The sequence below is a fragment of the Haliotis asinina genome, chromosome 10 (genome assembly GCF_037392515.1).
Source record: "Haliotis asinina isolate JCU_RB_2024 chromosome 10, JCU_Hal_asi_v2, whole genome shotgun sequence".
NCBI lineage: Eukaryota > Metazoa > Mollusca > Gastropoda > Lepetellida > Haliotidae > Haliotis > Haliotis asinina.
In genome coordinates this window covers 16,115,079-16,133,838 of record NC_090289.1, presented here as the reverse complement: position 1 = coordinate 16,133,838, position 18,760 = coordinate 16,115,079, and the positions used below count along the sequence as shown (strand labels likewise).

General features: G+C 37.8%; 1 protein-coding gene across 4 annotated transcripts in view; it reads right to left on the bottom strand.

Moving 5' to 3' along the window:
- LOC137298905 (disco-interacting protein 2 homolog C-like) overlaps positions 1–17,032 on the bottom strand; it is an 89,980-nt gene extending 72,948 nt beyond the window's left edge. For all 4 annotated transcript variants that reach the window (XM_067831271.1, XM_067831273.1, XM_067831272.1 and 1 more), the window contains exon 1: positions 16,847–17,032. In XM_067831271.1, the coding sequence (XP_067687372.1) occupies positions 16,847–16,931 (85 nt within the window). In that variant the 5' untranslated portion in view covers positions 16,932–17,032. The remainder of the gene's footprint in view (positions 1–16,846) is intronic.
- Between the last annotated feature and the right edge of the window lie 1,728 nt (positions 17,033–18,760).

The window sequence follows — 18,760 nt, the reverse complement described above, 5'->3', positions numbered from 1 at the left end:
TGTAGAATTCCAACTATTTGCAAATACGTCAAGGAGGCAAATCTGTGAAATCTGTATAACTGGACAGATCTACTGTGATTAGGCCATGGACAGAGTCTAAATGTTAGCAGACCAGCAATCTTTTACAGCAAATGACCATTAGAAATTAGCAGAATGGCAATGAATGGCATTGTCAGATGAATGAAAAAGTTTTAGTAACATTGAGGTGATCCCACATTCAACAAAAAAGCGTTTGGTTTGACACTGCTTTTAGCATATTGCAGCAATCACGGCAGGGTACACCAGAAATGGGCTTAACAAAATGAGGAATAGAACCCAGATCTTCAGCATGATGAGCGAATGCCCCAACCGCATTCAACAAGAATACTGTCACATCGTGTCATCAGGTCAACAGGCAATGGTAGATATTTCCAAGTTAGACTTGAAGTCTTGATATCTGCAGGTTTGTTGTTGCAATAGCTGAATGGAAATGCCTTTCATCCTGTATCATATCGAAAAGGATTAACCACCCTGGCTTTCATACCCAGCCTAAAAGACTGTATTTACTTCACAAAAGCTGTTACAACAAATGGAAAAATCATCTTAATCAGACACTGATCATGTTGATAGAAACCTGCATCTAATACAACTTAGTGAACAGATGGTTCAACATTGCCATAAGACATAAAGACTTCCCTACAAATTTTACCTTACTGCTGACCAAACTGAAGCTGTAGCTTATAATCACTTCATGTCAAGTGAATCACTAATGATTTGTATTTCGACAGGAAACATGTTTAACTTGACTCCTGAATATAGGACACTGCGCTTAAAGGGTGTTTCTTGCATCACAAATGTCTGTCAGAATCTCAGACAAACGATATATTATCAGGACATCAAGGTATGTCCTACATACCAAGATGTACAAGAAGCCTGGGATCAATATCATTGTCTAACTGTAATGTATTTCCTCTATATATAACAAGAAAGCCATTCACACATCAATCACAACAATTTCAACCCCCCTAAATAACACTCTATGGGGCATATGAGCCAGAAGATACATTTAAACCTTAAAGAAGCAAGTATTGTATACATTTAGAGCTTGATATATAACTTTAGTCCTTTATTCTTCTTCCCATGCAATCAATCAGTGGTGTATGCAAGATGGATTATGGGGGCAATGCTGTGATGATCAATTAGACACACACAGAGGATGAATACACATATATACAAAGTCAGATTGCTGCTGCCATGTGTTAGTCATCTGGCTAATTACAGGCAGTAGCTAAACACTGCAGCTTACATAGAAACGGGATTGAAGCCTATCTTCAGACTGGCCAAGCAGACAAGAAGTTATCTAAGCGTTCAATACAACCCTATCTCATCAGGGAAACTTTGTTACGAACTCAAGCAATTACATCATATAACATTCCTCGAATTTAACAACATAACCTCTATTGCTCTAATATGTTTTATGTACTGGATTTGTGACGAACGATCCACACTGTCTGGGTACAATGTGACAACAGTCGTATGTGACAGCTGCAGAAAATAAAAACATAAGGTGATGTTCTTCCATAAACCTGTCTTAAAGAGGGTTTGCACAAACCATTCAACCTTAACACCCTATCTAATGAATATTTCTGAGCGATATTCACATAATGTTCTGCTAATGTTCATTCTGAGTATGTTATCTATGTGATATACATTCCTACATGACTTACATCGGAGATAAACACCGCTGTATACATGTAACAGTCTGAACAGGTATTATACTATGAACCATGACAGGCTGAGCACCAGCCGAAGAATTTGAACAGTTTGCTAAATACTATGACTGTCAGTTGTTCTAAACTTTCAAAAATAAAGAAAAATAAATCATGAACAGTCAGGCCGCATTAATCCAAACACTTCCCTTTTCATATATAACGTTCGGATAGTGAAATGCATGGACTACAGAAACAAACCATTATTTTCACCACTACAGTGGAGTGTTACTTCCCTTTGGCATACAGAAACAAGGACTTAAGAACTTTATACATGTCCATGAATTTGGTGATGACAATTGGCATGTGAAACCTATTAATTGATTAAAATGACTCACTTAAAATGGTGAACTGAGAAGTGTCATCTCACTTATCAATTACCACTGAAGTTTACTGAAGAAGCTCAGTGCTTATCAATGGTGCTCACAAGGCAAAGGGATTATCCAAACCTTCTTGATGCACCGCCGGATTAATAAAGCAAAACCAATTGTAATTAGCTAATCCGTTACTGTTGATTAACATCCAAATTAGAAGAATGAAGCGCAAAATTTAATGAATCAACAGTTAATTAGTTTGCAAAGTAAACAAGACTGGTTTAAAAGCTTGCTACCATTTCAATGAATGGGATTTTCAGGGCCCAGACTAATGCGACCTGACTGTTCTTAAGGACTCCAGACATACAACCCTAGAACATGTGAGTGACCATGAGTGAGAGTAATAAATGCCATGTCAGCATTTTCATATTCGTAATGCCCCTGTTAACTAACACAAAAGTGGACAAACAAACGTCCTCTCAAAGAAGCATACATGAAATATTTGTATTTTCATTGTTTTTGTTCTTATTTTGCAGCAAGTTTGGACAAAGGTGAAACACTCCATGAGCTGGAAGAGAAATCCACAAATTGATCAGAATGGGAACTATGCTGGACACTATCCAGGAAATTTCCTTTCAGGTGATAAATATGCACACCTACATCTACCTAAACTCTGATCTTCAGAATACCCCATTTCCCTCACAAGCAGCCGCCTACTCCCCTGACACGTAGCCATCACAAAGCACGATAACAATGGCATATTTCACTCCCAGCTGAGAAGCTTGCTGCAGACAACCAGCACAGTCTTCACGTGTGCACTTCAGAAATAAACAAAGTGGAGAACAGCCAGGCATGAAAGACAGCGACATCATCAAGATTTCATAAATAGACCTGTTCTCCCTGCCCTAATGAATCAGGGTTGTTGCAACCTGTCTGTAATCACTTCTCATCTGTGAATAATTAACTAGTGTAGATGAAAAACACTGGACTGGTTATCTAGGCGACTGAGCAATAAGGACGGAAATATGTGACATCATCAGAAAAGGGCATCAATGAGGATTTGATTACATGACTGACACAGATTTCATGAAACACTATGCACGGTGTAACTGAAAGTTATTGTCCTTAGGAGCGTTGAAGCACTAAACACCGACAAAGCACTACTTGTAATAATCATCTGTCACTAATCCAACTGAATAAGTGAAACCCTTTCCATGTTTTCAAGAAATCTCTGCCAAAAGCAGGGTCAATCATGGTAATGTTTTTCCCCTTTGAACATGGAAACTGTTTCAAAGTGTGATGTATATCGTCTGTATACATCTTGTGAGACATGACTGCATGATGACTCTTACACAATATCTGTTATCCTGACTACCAGTGGCTCTGTGGGTTAGATTGCCGACTTTTAGCTGTAATTTGGAGCCTCATTCTTAAAGTGTGGGTTCAAACCACAGATGGTTTTCAACTCCAAAATGTACTAGAATCTGTACTTTATTGAGAAGATATACCCCAGATATACCACATCCACTACCATAAACATGTCTACATGATAATCAAAGCAAATTGAGGTCAACAATCCTCATGCTATCCAAGATAACAAGATACACCTCAGTGGTATCTGTGTGAACATGATATGTCCTTGATATCATGATACACAATACAAATTCACAGCACTCCTTAGAAAAAGGAAGACATGACCTAGATGTCCAAAAAGTATATTTCTGACCAACCTACAACTGACCATGAGAAACTGACACCAGTCTCAAACTTGAACCAAATAAGTGCTGCTGTTTTATAAGTGAAGTATACCGACACATTGAACTCAAATATATTGAAGGTTTCATCCTTCCTGTCATTTTTGAAGAACACTAAGACTGTGTATTTCCATTTTCCAAGGTGTTTAATTTAAGCTTGAAAAACAAACACCAACATGCACCTTGACACACTGTTCCTGTGAAGTGCACATAGTTCTGTTTTCAGATTAAAAAACAAAGGACTTTCTGAAAAACAACATAAACATACAAACGCTAATGTTAATATTTGAGAAACAGATTTCATGCACATTTGAAATGGACAACAATCCATTTGGCAAAGATTTTAGTTGTTTTCTAGGCGAGTATGCGTCACGTTTACAGGGACGTCTGCATATGAAGAGTTAATTACAAGCTTGTTACATGCATTAACATGTTCCTAGCAAAACCATCAGTAATTACTTCCTGTAGTTGAGGAATCAATAATTGCTCCTTCTTATCAGCTGAAACATCAGGCAGGGCTCGCAACCTGTCCTCAAGTGGATATTATTCAAATTATTCAATCTTGAAACACTTCAGAACAATTAGACACCTCGTACACACCATGTCTTGTACTTCAATGAAAGATAAAGATCTTGAGTGAGTGAGTTCAGGTTTACACCGTTTTAGCAATATTCCAGCAGTAACATGACAAGGGACACCTGAAATGGACTTCACACATTGTACCCATGTGGGAATCAAGCCTGGCATTGCAGCGTGTAGAGCAAAACTTTAACCACTAGGCTACCCGATGTTAGGATCTTGAATAGCACAGTGTAATAATTTCTAACAATTACGCCTAAAATCATTCTCTTCCCACAGTGGTTACTTGTCATATCTTCCTACCTAACCTCTGTTCTAATACGACCCTTTCATGGTGCTAGTGTTCAGGACTCGTGATTGGAGGCAAACAGATTTAGTTGTGCAGTCAGCGACCTTGTTTCAAAAGTGATCATTCGCAACATCTCAGTAATTTCTGGATGCATCGTGAAAACTAGAACCTCTTCCCGAGCGTGATACTGAAATGTTTCTTCTAGACTGAACTCAGGCATGTCATATTTGTTTCTCCACATTGCTTGCATTTGTCTGCGCATTTGTCAAGTTGAATCTAGGTCGATGTAATACGTGTTCTGATTGGACAGAAAAAAAGGGAGATAAATCTGCTGCCATTTTTTGCCGCTAGGGGATTTTATGAGAACTGCGAAATATGGCCGTATTAGAACAGACGTTTGTAGGAAGATATGACAAGTAACCTCTGTGGGAAGAGAATGGCCTAAAATAGGGCTGACTATCAATATAGGTCAAAGAGAAAGGTAACCATTCACCCAAATTGATGATCAATAAAGATCAGAGATGTAATTTTTTAGCATAAAAGCAAAATGGTTTGAAAGAAATCATTGTATTTCCCATCAGATGTAAGTGGTGACACATTTATGCAAGGATTACTAACAAAAACATCATTCTGAATAAAATTTAAAACTGACTCTTGAACACAGAGATATCTATTGACTGGCAAAGGAAGAAGAATACACATATAGATCCAGTAAGGATTGTTCAAAAGGACCAAAAACATAATTTCTTGCTATGAGTTTATGTGAGATAGTGATAGCACAAATTCACATCTCCCAATCCGTGAGACTTATAATTATCAATTTTTACAGCTGCCCTGGTCTAATGCAGATCATCTGACTTGATGTTTCAAACTGCAATACGCAGAACCAATCTAGCAAGTACTCAGTATGGACAAAAACTATCGTGAATTACCATTCATCAATTGCGTCTATCAAATTACTAACTTGGGAGTTGAGACAGAGTTGTTTGTTTTTTCCCTGCTCATGAATTTGAACACAGTTTCAGGAATATATCATGAAACAGCGTCAGCATGGTGCTGGACTACTGAAAAAGTGAAGCAGGTCCCAAGCTCACCACTTTGATAAAATCCACAAACATGGCCATGAGTGACACAGGCTTGCCCCATTTTGATTCAAACCAAATAGACAGCAATGATATCCAATTATATAGTCTTATGATAGAGGTACACCCAGTCAAGTGGCCAAATCGACAGCTATAGGGTAAGTCAGTACAGAAACCATGTGAGGGTTCCATGTTAGAATAGGTCCCCCAGCAAACATGCTGGCAGTTAGAAGTGACTCTGCATATTAAATCATAGAATTATTGGATGTTGGATCCAAACTCAATTCTTTCCAGAGCATTCCCATTCTACTGGAATACTGGCGTATACTGACATTACACAACATACTCCCATTATCCCAAATCTCGGATGGATAAGCCAAATGTATGCAAGAAGCAAAAAAATATGATTATTTGGGATTAATACACATGACATAAATACATGTGACCAAATACACAGTGTTAAGTTCCATCTTACACAAGATGGAAATACATGCTCATTTGTCATATGTCAGTTTAGTTTCATTGAATGAATGCCCCATTCAGCAAAATTCACTAACATGGAAGTAGTGTGAATAATCGAGTCTAGACCAGTCAATCCAGTGATCAACAGCAAGAGCACCGATCTATGCAAAGTGGTATATGATAACATGGGTCAAACAAGTCAGTGAGTCTGACTTTTTGTCAACTGTTATGACAAGCATTTCTAACTCTTTCACAGGTGATTAAGTCATATGTGCTGCACTTAGTCCGGATTACATTTGGTCAGCAGTGCCCATGCTGCCTTCATGATATTGTTTCAGTGACACCGGTGTCATCATGTCACCTGCTCTGTCATCATTGTGTCAGCTGCATTGTGTCAACTTCCCTGAAGCTACTGAACCCTAAACCACCATACAAGTCAACACAATAATGTTAAACACTGACTGACTCAGAATATCAGAGTTTTGTCTACTTCAGGGCTCAGAAATCTTGTCAATATACAATGACTGTATATTCCCATTGTGAAACTTTAACTCAAACAAATCACAAAATCGTTTGTGTCACAAACCTAGAGAGCATTGATAATAGTAATATAGTATCACATAAAGTAGGTTATAATGACCTTATGTTGCTATGACAAACGTCTCTTCACCAAGAATAGTAAAACATATGAGATGACATTCAATATTACATCAGTGCAAGCACTATCATAAAACTAATGTAAAAGTCATCTTTCATAACTGATGATACTGCAATCCTCAGGCATGCAGAAACAGTACTCATTATTTATGGACTGTCACCATGTAGCAGGAATACTGCTGAGTGCTCAAATTTCTTAGATTACTCTTACTCAGATTAAAAACACCATGATGCATATAATGGTGACCATTCTTGTGAACCTCACATGCAAGGTAAAGACAACATGGACAAATCTACCAGTATAATGCAGTGCTGCAGCCAGTATTTCACGATTTTATCCCTACCTTCAGAAAATGTGAGCCAATAGAGAAAAAAAAGAGAAAATCTGTAACCCTCTCTTTGTCATTTTGGCAGTCAAAAAGATTTGATGCTAAACTCTGTATGTCTGTCTAGCTCCACGAAACAAGCTCTTTGCAGCTATTCACTTAACAGCTTCATATTGCACTAGACATATTAGCAATGTGCAGAGCTTGGGAAGCCTTGTTTTGAATGCAAGAAGTTTCAATATTTTGATTTTGATTTCTGAAAGTAGCCTGTATTTTCAAATTAATTATTCAACTGATATATAATAATGTGTTATGAATTATGAATTTTTGCCACTATTGCCAAATAAATAAGGCACCAAGGTAAGTGCGACTTGCTGGAATCCCACAATTGTCTGGCTACAGCACAGAAAATGGTCACTGTCTTCTGCCATACAACGGGGACAAAACTCTGCACGGCAAACGGCTTCGCATTAGACAAAAACAAAACAAATTCAGTCAGGAAACACCTGGATGTTTCACTATGTACTTCATAATAATCATAGTAAAAAACACACAATTATTTGTGTTGGAGGCATGACAAGGGAATAAGTGAATATTCACCAACAATATATAAGCAATTGAAGACAAACATTTCAGCTTCAACAGTAGATCCACCTGCGCCAGTAATATGGCAATGGGAGTATTTGACATTTGCATGAACTAGTTCTCCAGTAACCTTCACGCTTATCTGCAGCCACATGCTTGTACCCCTTCATAGCACAGTCTAGGAAACTCGCACACCATGTCACTCAGTTGTTGCAAAATATTTCACTTAATGAATGCATCAATTATTATGCAATAGTGCCAACAAAAAACTTTTTTTGCCAAAATTTGTGTACCTATATCTTAAGTCTCATACATCACTTACATTTGCAGCTGGCAGCATACATTTCATTTCTTTAACAATGATGTTTGCTATTGTTTGGACAGCTTCCATTATTAATTTGTTATGTGATGCAGAAAGAAATTGGGTAGACAAAACCTCACAGGGCACTTTAAGCAGAATCATATTAGCCCATTACTCAAAGTTGTATATACTTGTCATGTCCCTGGTCCGGCATACTGCTGACACATGACCTGTCCTGCGTATTTCACAGTAGGAGGCTGAATATTTCATCCTGTCACCATGATGCACCATGTACATGGTGAAACTGGCACAGGGAGCTATGTACCACATGCCCCGTCATCAGCACAGTGTCACCATCTACTGCTAGATATCCTGTCATTATGATGCATGCTAGTACTATAAACAAATATCATACTCAGAGTATGTTGTCCTTTTTTCTAGAAATATATAAATAAACAAAAATCTGTTCACCATCAAACCTACAGCTACAAGGAGCTACCTGTCCTTATGGTCAAGCTGATCTTTGTCCTCATCTGTTGTAACCAGTTATCTCTAACATGGACAGACAATAATTGCAGAACTAAAAACATCTAATAAAAGTGGTTGCTTATGTTTTTATTTCGGAGTAGACAAAATTTGATTGCTGAGATCACTATGCATTACTAGTCAGTCCCTGCCATAACATCAGTACCCTTCACTCATACCACAAGAATGTCTTAACCTCTAACATCTACATCTACAGCACAAGGTACTCTCTGCAGGAAACAAAATATCTACAAGAAACAAAGGCCTAAAGACTAAACTACTTAATCATTTCCCCATCAAAAAAGAATCACAAAAGCAAAAACACAAAAGGCTATCATCAAAATTCAAACGACAGCACCTTGTAGCCATAAAACTTCAAAGGTCTTGTTCTCCAGAAGAGTCAGTTACACTTTACCTCAGCCATTGATCTGCTGTGCTGTTGGCCGTCACATCTATCCATCAGGGTCCAAGAATCTAGCGACAACAGTCAAACACCACCCACAATATGCTAATCATAGGAATCAGTCTTAGAAAATATACAAGTCAGTGAAATACTACTACGATTAGCCATACTACATGATTTTTTCATGTTACAGATAACTGATCATAAATAACAGTGTCTGATGTCACCACTAGACACTCTTAAGACAACCTTTGAAGATAGACAATGAAACATCCTGTACTTTACTCTGTGTGGACAGACGTTATACATCCTGCACTTTACTCAGAATTAACATTTCACGACAAATTGCCAAACTGAAGCAGAAAGGAATGAAGGTGAACAGGACATCTCCTTAGACTATTCAATACCTGTGGAGCTTCAGACTTATATTTTCTACAGCACTGATAGTATTACAAAATGTCATAAAGAATTGATTCAAATGTCATAAGAACAAAAGAAAAATCAAAAACAAAGTTGATAAACTCATGAAATTATTAGAAAATTCTTCAAATCCTAAGGCATGTAACATAAGCATTGGATATTTCGAACCATAAGATGTATGCTGTTTTCCTGCAAACAATAAAACATGTGGCCACGAAACACATTAACGAGGACCAAATCAAGACTATAGGTAGCAAATGTACAAAACAGGATAGTAAAGCTAAGAAACACAGATGTGACACAGTTAAAACTCCATCCATCTGTATGGCACCAACATTCCAGCTGACACAAACCTTCTCTCCCTGATGCACAGTGACTGGTACACTCGGCTGACCCGCTCCATCTGATAAACTTGGGTTTGTTACGCTGACCTCAAGATCCTGAGCAAGGAAATGATTTAGGCGAGACAAGTATGTTACATGACCTTGTATATTGTCACAAAAGACTCACCCTATACACAAATCAGTTACACTATTTCAGGAATGGTGGCATTTGTTTTAATAACCGTATTTGCTGATGGCGTGGCCTACAGCAACTAAGCTCTTATATTCATGATAATTTCAAATTTTAGTTATAAAGTATCTCAAATACTTCAACTTTGAAAAAGAGACATGGTTTTAATCCCAATTTTAACATTATTTCGCTGATACAACTATGTGAAAAGAAACACTGCAGTGCTCACGGATGACGTTTCACAGTAACATGACATTCGGTCCTGTAAGTTTCTTGTGTCTGTCTGACCCACTGAAAATTCACAGGACTCACAGAATAAAATTAAACACATATTTCAGATTTAACATGTCTCATTATTGGCATCGAAATTTTTAACATTATATGATGACAAACATTATAAACATAAATTTATAAACAGTGAACAAGTGTCACATGCCACAAATAACAACTTCAGACAAAGTTATTGAGATATATTCAGTGAGACACTGGGGCCAGCAGGTTGAGGACTTGGCAAATCTGCCTAATTTGTCAGAGGCACAGACACTATTCGTGAACACTGAAACAGTGGGGAAAATATCAAAGCAGAATCCTGCCATACCTAAGGCAGATAACTGCATGGTGAATTGTAGTCTCACCAGCCACAGATGCTGAAATATCACAAAACGCCCAGAGCTCGTTTATGACTACTGTCAATAATCTCTAGTGAAAGAGACAAAAGTTCCTCTTTGTTTCAGCATCACTGTCCAACACAACAGACGGAGACTAGGTGTCTTTCCTGTACAATAGCATGTACATGAGCATGTATATATCTTCAAGATTGGGGTCCATTAATTAAAACAGTGAAGCAAATAACCTAAAAGAGACCAGAACTCATATTTGAATTTTGAAAACTACACAAAACTTTGAGAGGTATTTACTAAAGCTACATTTCAGAACCATCCTGAAACGCCTTAAGTCATGTCCAGACAAAGGGGTGGTGGATTAATGTGTTCCCTTGTTATGACGAAGGCCTATGTTTGATTCCCCAAATAAGTACAAAGTGTGAAGCTCATATCTCGTGTCCCTCTCCCTGCTATTGATGGAATGTTACTAAATGTGGGATAAACATACTCACTCACACCATATAAACATGTAGTAGTGTACATAAGGAAACACCAGTGCTATCTGGGTGTAATGACACACACTACAGAAAACAGAATAAAAGGTGGGCCATTCCTGTAGAAACCTACTTCCTGCAGATAAGAGAACCAGTTATGTCGGACATGGGGAAGTGAATTAAAATTATATTCTGCCCTGAAAAGCAAACAGCCACTTGCACACCAAATACATCACAAATTACCTGACCCAATAGATATACTATCAATTTCACCATCACCCTGATTTGTCAGTCAGTTATAGTATACAAGAGTGAGTTGTATATATGAGTGGTACGTTGTCAGCTATACAACTACATCAAGACTACATACAACTGCATCGACACCATTTAAACCTGTGGTCAGTGATGGGGTATCCAAATTTATCATACGATGGTGTTGTTCTCAGCAGAATAAAACCAATGGATATTTTCGGTATCCGTTGGTGTCATATACGGATATCTATGCAAATGAGAGAGGTCATATGCAAATTTTAGGGACTACTTTCACACTGTAAACAAACATGGCGTCATGCCGATCAACCAGCGATCGTGTCCAGATAGACGGACGTGGTTACGGTACTGTTAGTACCTTCAGTTGATGAGAAAGAATTTTTGTCTCGTAATGATAGATGGGACTAATTATGAAACTACATTAATATCTGTTGACAACAATACGATCTTTAACATAAATGCTGACTGAGAACTACATGACGTAACAAAGTCAAATGAGTGATCAGTAGAAAACTGTATTACTACAGCACATATTTCTGACATCATAGATATGCGGGCACATCTCAGGAAGTTTAGTTTCATGATCTGTGGCAAATAAAATCACAGTTTTTCTTAATTTTAAAGTAAAAATGACATTGTATGATAAATAGGTTATCATTTAGGCTCGCTCAATACAATGTTTATTCCCAATGCAGGATATTAACCATCCCAAAACAAACTTGTGTGATAACTTATATAAATAACTCTTCACAAATCAGTCTAGGGACTGATACTACAAGCAATGTTCCACAAATTACAGTGACTTACCACCCAATCCACCAAGTATTGATTAAAGTCAGCATTAGAACATGAGTGAGTGAGTGATTTTAGTTTTACGCCGCACTCAGCAATATTACAGCTATATGGCGGTGGTCTGTAAATAATCGAGTCTGGACCAGACAATCCAGTGATCAACAACATGAGCATCGATCTGCGCAATTGGGAACCGATGACATGTGTCAACCAAGTCAGCGAGCCTGACCACCCGATCCCATTAGTCGCCTCTTACGACAAGCTGAGTCGCCTTTTATGGCAAGCATGGGTTGCTGAAGGCCTATTCTACCCCGGGACCTTCAGGGGTCCATTAAAACATGTATTGATGGGGCATGAGCAGTGTTCACGTTAACCCCGAAAAAAGCGTTTTTCACGCAAAGAAATCATAACACACAAAAAGTATTTTGTGTGCATGTTTGGACGCACAGATTCGGATATACGTAATTTGGAAAAGTACCTTAAAACAGCAACATATGAAAAGCCGATACAGTTTGAAATTATTCAGGATTGTAATGAAAATTTCACGAGCAAAATATTTGGACTACATATATACTATTTTATTTCCAATGCTCACGTTGACACAGAAACATGTTTTTCATGTGTTTTAAACCCACGCAAAAAATATTTGCACGCATGTTTTGGATGCATAGATTCTGACCTACATAATTTTAAAAAGTTCCTTAAAACCGCAACATATAGACAAACAATATATTTTAACATGATTCAGGACTGTACTGAAAATTTCACGCGCAAAAGATTTGGACTACATATTTACAATTTTATTTCTGCACGGACTCGTACAAAACCTACCACCATCACTGATTTCTGCAGGCACTCGTTAAAAAACTACCATGAACACTGGGCATGAGTATCATCTTCCGTTACTATCAGGTATGTGCTACTGCAAGGAATAATGGAAAGGGTAACAGACATTACCCAGTGTCAATATGGCAATCAACACGGCATCTCAAGTCGTACTGTAATGCCAAAGTTGCATCACTGCCAACAGTACATGATGTATGATCAAAAATTCTTGATGTACAGTTTTAATATTGTTCAAATCACACAGACCCAAGAACATCTGCGTTAGATATTGGTATTCTTGTAAGAGGTGACTATTGGCATCGGGAGGTCAGCCTCACTGACTTGGTTGACACAAGTCATTGTAATCCCAACGGCATAGATCAATGCTCATGCCATGTTCATCACTGGATTGTTTGGTCTAGATTTGGATATTTACAGACTGTCGCCATATAACTGAATATTGCTGCGTGATGTGTTAGCAACAAAGCAACCAATCAAATCATGCAAGTCAAAGACTAGGGTATATGGAGTACACACTTGATACAGATTTGCTTTACATGTAGAGACCTCTGACAGAGAGTATTACACATCTTGTCATTTCCTCACCAGTTATCTTTTCCCAGTCGGTTAGAGTTAATTGAATGAATAGCAGGGCAAGGGAATGACAAAGGTTTACCGGTATTCCTAATTTAGAGATGGGGCCAAGTTGTTCCCTATATCATCCCTGATGGGGCAAGTTTTACACACGCTTCACATCCTGTATCTTCTAATTAACAGCAAGGTGGCCAAAACACAACTGACTCACAATAAATCATGCTGATTACACAAAGCACAAAATACCAAAATAGCAATATTCACTTACACTCTCCCAAATCGGCTGACAGTCAGCTCTGGGTTACACCAGAATATCTATGAAACTGTATGGTCCAGTGAGCAACCAGTGGTCAGTCAGACATGAAAACAACAGAACTGACCAGACAGCAAGGCAGCCAGCTAACAAGGCTTGTCCAGTAGAGCAAGGAGCTAGTCTGACCAGAGAAAGAATGCTTTCAAGAGCAATGATCAAGATTGATGACGTGGGTCCGGAGGATGCACATACCAGGAAGGGGTGAAATCAACGTGTGTGTGTGATACTGACATCATTACAAACATCCTCATAACAACACAGGATACAAGTATGTCTTAAGTCAGAGTTAACTTTGGTAATAGTTTGTCTTGGGTCAACCGGTCATCCTGACTGCCCATACACCCATGCCTTAACTCATATATACAATAATACACTGCACACTTAGATAACTATATGATTGTGCTAAACTATGACCTCATTTTGAGGAGACTTATCTGAAATGTACATGACCATAAATATCTTATGACAACAATCCATCCAGCTGTAAGTTTACATTACAAGAGTCAGGTATTCTGATTCCCTTTGAACGTTCCTGGGCTTTAAGTGATTCAGCCTTAGGCAATTACCACGAAACACATGTAAGAACAATAATGACTTTTTGTATTCAAGACATATTAGCATGTACATAATTAGGTCACAAGATCTAATGCCTGAGGCTTACAAATGTCCCATTTATAATGTACACTCTAATGTAATGACTAAGTATAGATGTATATTCCGTTTGAGAGAAGTCTTCTCATATTATTTACAGGTATTTAGTTCTTATTTCACACTGACCCAGATACCGACAAATCTAACACAAGCAGGTCAATAAAATGAGGTTTAAAAGTAAAGGTACATAAACATCAACTTGTTCTTATCCAGTTAAGGGTTGAAGTGTAACATAACGGGATAAATCAAAGAATACATTCTCCATCCAATGCGAAATTCTCAGGAATATGATATCACGCCCTCAAGTTGGAACACATCTGGTCTCCTCAAACATGGGAGCTATTTACATTACAACATCATCTGAGTGTGCACAATCTCTTCTTAGAGTCAACCCAGGTCTACACAGCATGAGGGATTAGGCTCAAATGTCAAAACAAACCCACAGGGTCATCGAACAGCTAAGTCAAGCCTTCAGTATCATGTATCTATCTTTACATTTCAGTAACTTTGTACAAGTGGTGTACAGCAGACTTTTTGTTTAGCATACCATCAAAGAATTGTAATTTAAACCTGGATGAATATCAGTGTGCACGTTAACTTTGTTTTTCCAAAGACTTGGTAGGTTATTTCACTTCACGACAAAAGAGGTTATATCTGCTTAAACATAAATAATGTCCCGAAACTACAATGGCACAGGACAGGACTTGCATCAAGGTCAATGAAAATGCCTACTCAGCAATATGACAACAAAGTGACTACAAAATGATCTCATCCAAAGATGAGATATTGATAATTCATAAGCCAGATCCCACATCTAAATGACTTCAAACACTATATCTTTCCAAACATGTAATTTACCCTGCAAGTAGTACCTGCAATTGTCAAAGAACTGCAATCCTATTTATTTATCCATCATGCTCTTTCTACTTTAACACAGGCGAAAAGTCTCATACTGCAAGTGTAACGAAACTACTATGCCTATTGTCATTCAATACTGAGCAGGAAACTTGAAATCAAGCTCAAGATTTTTGGATTTTCTTGACAAATACAACAGAAGCAAATTTTAAAAGCTCTAATAATTTTCAAACAATAAGCATGATCAGGTGAGGATGCAATCAAGATTGAAATGTTATGGGGAAAAGATGATATTACATGCATAAATCTTTACGAAGTGAATTATATCCATGTATGTCTCTATTGCAAGATGTGAATATCATGCACAGGGAAACTGGTGTACCAAGTAGTGTGTAGTGAAACTACTACAAATGCATGAATTAGAAAGGTCAAGATACCAGTGTTTAAACTAATAGATTACTTCCGTACAGATCCAGTAGACTTCCTGAACAAAAACAAACTGCAGTCTGGTAATGACAGCCTACTGTTGGTGAGGGACAGTGACAGTACTTTCTTTGTCATATCACAGTATCAGAACATTTAAAATAAAATTAAACACAGTGTATGAAAAGAACAAAGCATTGAATAGGGTCCTCTAGAACTTCTACACTATTTGAAGTTAGTGACACATTAAAGGTATGTTTTAACATTGGGGTCAACTCAGTTATGATAATGACCTCTTGAATCCACATCAAATTCTGAAAACTAATCAATGAAAATTAATTATAAACATTTATTATATTAGAATACCACCTAGAATTGTGAACATTTACCATCAAGTAGAAGTAACAGATAGAAGTAACAGATTCAGTAAATGCTTGATGTTTCACAAATACAGCTTCTAGTCAAGGTGTGGCTGTGATGATAAATCTGTTTCCTGTGTGGGAAGATAAGCATGGATTTGTGTTCCTGTCTACAATGTTCACAATAAACACACAATACAGTTGTGTACATTCAAACTTGTAATGATATGTGTTTTTGACACATCTGAGGAGCACCATTGTTTACAATGTTTCTGATGTTCAAGTGAGAGCCCCCTGTTGATGTCGGCTAGATGGGGGGCATTCTAGGCCTAGGTTTACCAACGATCAGGTGGACTGAATAGCTGAAACATCATGTTCAACCTACTAACTACATATTTCCTAGATGCTCATAAAAGTGCTGTTGTGTGGAATATGTCTGCAAATCCACTGTCTGAAAGATGTGATTTTTTCGCAAATTATCGTTTGCCTCATTTTCGTGTGACTTGTCATTGGCACGGAATTATAATACTGGTGTGGTTGTATTAGTCATAGGGTTAGCATATATGAGGTCTTTGTGTGTAAGACATATAGATAAATTCTTTATGTGCATGAAACAAAAGAATGGAGAAAGAGGGCACGAATTGCCCTAAAAAATTATGAAAGCCGATCCCACGGTTTGCGAACACTGAAATAAATTTCCACATTCTCACCCTCCGAGAGCTCAAGATCGAGTTCAGCCAACTTCTCCCGGACATCTTCGGGCAGTAGGGTAATATCCACTTCTATATCAGCCATAGTTGTTTTTAATGAGCGACTAAAACAAACGCTGTGTCTTCTACTTTACATCTTCGAATTATGATTGATCCCCGTCGCCATTTTGGGTACTCCACCACACCTAAGTCTCGCGATTTCGAACGAGATCTGACAAGCCGGTGTAATTCTTCTACAGCAACCTAGTGAAATTCTGACACCGTCTCTCACCGTTATAGATCATTCGTTTATTTTGATAAAGTCAAACATCAATTTTCTAAACCTATACACCATTGTCATTGCGGGTAAGTTCATTGCAAAAATATCTATAAAATGCCATAATGTTTTGAAATTTGGAATGAAAACCGCCATTAAACATTAAGCAACAATCTATTGGATGTAAAAGTCGATTCACTTAACTGAACACGTGTGTAAGGTAAATCACAAAAACACGTTTACATCAATGGCTCTACCACTACATAAATTACAAACCCGAGAAATTATAATCGGTTAGGATTGGTCTTCAGTAATATATACTAGCTGCAAGAGGCGACATACATGATCTGGTGTGGTCAGGCTCACTAATTTGGTTGCCACACATCATAGTATCCCTATTACGTTGATCGGTGCTCACACTGCTGATCACTGGATTGTCTTGTCCAGATTCAATGGTTCACAGACCACCGCCATGTACACTTCTGCTCTAATATTACAGAGCGCGGCGTTAATTAAACGACAAAGAAACATAAATGATCAGTGCGAATTATAAACTTTTCGGCATCCTCTGTTTGTGTTGAGATAAACACTCTGACAACATACGAGTTTACCCACGAGGTTTATCACAGATAGTTGTGTAATATACACCCATAAAGGCCGCGCGGTTCCACTGTTTTACTGCTGATAACACCTGATTATATTGCGTAATTGATTGATATGACCACAGGTACATGTACAATAAAGATCAACCAAGCGTGACCCACCGTCCACGGAAGTTTAGCATGAACGTGTTGTTGTTGTTGTTAACAATATCTTACTCCAACATATCCTCGGAAGGATGTTCCAATTTATATATATATGTACCCTGTGATCAATTTAAAACAGCACTTTTAGCGGTGTCAGATATAGGGAGCTGGACCTTGATTTTCGAAGCTCTTTTAGCATTAAGATAGTCGTAAGTGTCATACTTACGACTATCTCAGCGCTAAGAGAGCTTCGAAAATCTAGGCCCAGGGGTATGTCTAAATAACCCCTTTAAGAGGCATTTAGAGGTTGGATCATTAAGAAAGGCTAACAATATAAGCATTAACATTTTCATTACAATTAAACCGATGTTTCTGTTTTAGGTTTAACCCGTTATCGAGCAAATAATAAGTTAGGACCTACTCTAAAACAACGCTCACACTGTAATGAAGGCGTTGATGTATTGCTATCCTTTCTGAACCACCAAGACGCCGACAGTATGTGGCAGTTGACCAAGGTCTTCGTCGAGCAAAGGATGACCTTCTATAAAATGAAGTCTGTAACTGACTATGCAGATAGAGCCTCACACTTTCTAGGAGAGTATGTCTGATATGATGATCTGATCTGATATTTACTTGCATATGTGGTGATAAGTTTCACATGTTTGAGCGACTAATTAAAATATAAGTAAAATATATTATAACATATATTATAACTATATATATCTGAATGTCATGTATGTGTGAGATATGCAAAAAGCGCATAATATAATAAATGATAAAATATACGATGAAATATATTTATGTTTTCTTTGTTTTTATTTTGTGGTAACATCCCTGTTAAGTTGGAAATGGATTGGTCCACATGCCTGCTTCGTCTACCAAGCTAACCCTGACTGTGCCTGGGTCGTTCAT